The sequence below is a fragment of the Sphaeroforma arctica genome (genome assembly GCF_001186125.1).
Source record: "Sphaeroforma arctica JP610 unplaced genomic scaffold supercont1.160, whole genome shotgun sequence".
Taxonomy (NCBI): Eukaryota; class Ichthyosporea; order Ichthyophonida; genus Sphaeroforma; species Sphaeroforma arctica.
Window position 1 is genome coordinate 2,635 of NW_014040398.1, and position 779 is coordinate 3,413.

General features: G+C 42.4%; 1 protein-coding gene across 1 annotated transcript in view; it reads left to right on the top strand.

The window, feature by feature from the left end:
* Nucleotides 1-312: 312 nt before the first annotated feature.
* Nucleotides 313-779, top strand: part of SARC_03223 (hypothetical protein) — a gene marked incomplete at both ends in the record, with an annotated part of 8,896 nt that continues 8,429 nt past the window's right edge. The window contains one exon of the mRNA XM_014302977.1: nucleotides 313-466. Coding sequence (XP_014158452.1) covers nucleotides 313-466 — 154 coding nt within the window. The remainder of the gene's footprint in view (nucleotides 467-779) is intronic.

Below are 779 nucleotides of genomic sequence, written 5' to 3' on the forward strand. Positions count from 1 at the left end.
AACCCGCCCCAGCAGGAATCTCTCATCACAGCAGATTCTCTTTCGCTTTGTTGAAATTTGAAAACAAAACAAAAATAGGAGGAATCTAAACTTGAATACTTTGAATTTGAGCGTATGTATTGATCTGTGACGAATACCACATACATATAGCAGTACGCTTACACACATATAGGCAAAGCCGTGGGTATCACAGTGATATTTAAAGGGCGTGTACGGTTATATTCTTTGCACACACCTGTATCACTTGTTGTATGGCACAAAACCAACTCAGAAAAAAAGCAACATAGTTTTAGTTTTGGCAACTTACTCACGATGTTGACCAAATTTGAAACAAAGTCCGCCCGTGTCAAGGGCATGGCTTTCCATCCTACACGTCCTTGGATTCTCGCATCTCTACACAATGGTATAATTCAGATTTGGGATTACCGAATGGGTACACTGATCGATCGATTCGACGAGCACGATGGTAAGTAGTGTTATATAGTGTTACACCATTTTTTTTGATACTGTCCGTTCAGGCTCTTTTGCATCTATGACCCAAACAAATGTTCAAGACTATGTTTCAGTAGCTTCGATGACAAGATTATGGTTGCGGAAACCTGACGTACATATAGTTGCGCAAGCTGTCTTCTATCTTACATCCTGAGTAAGAGACTAAGCCCGAAGTACACACACACACACCCACGCACACACACCCACACCCACCACACACATATACACACGTGTACACACACACATACACATACACGCGACGCGCACACACACACACACACACACAC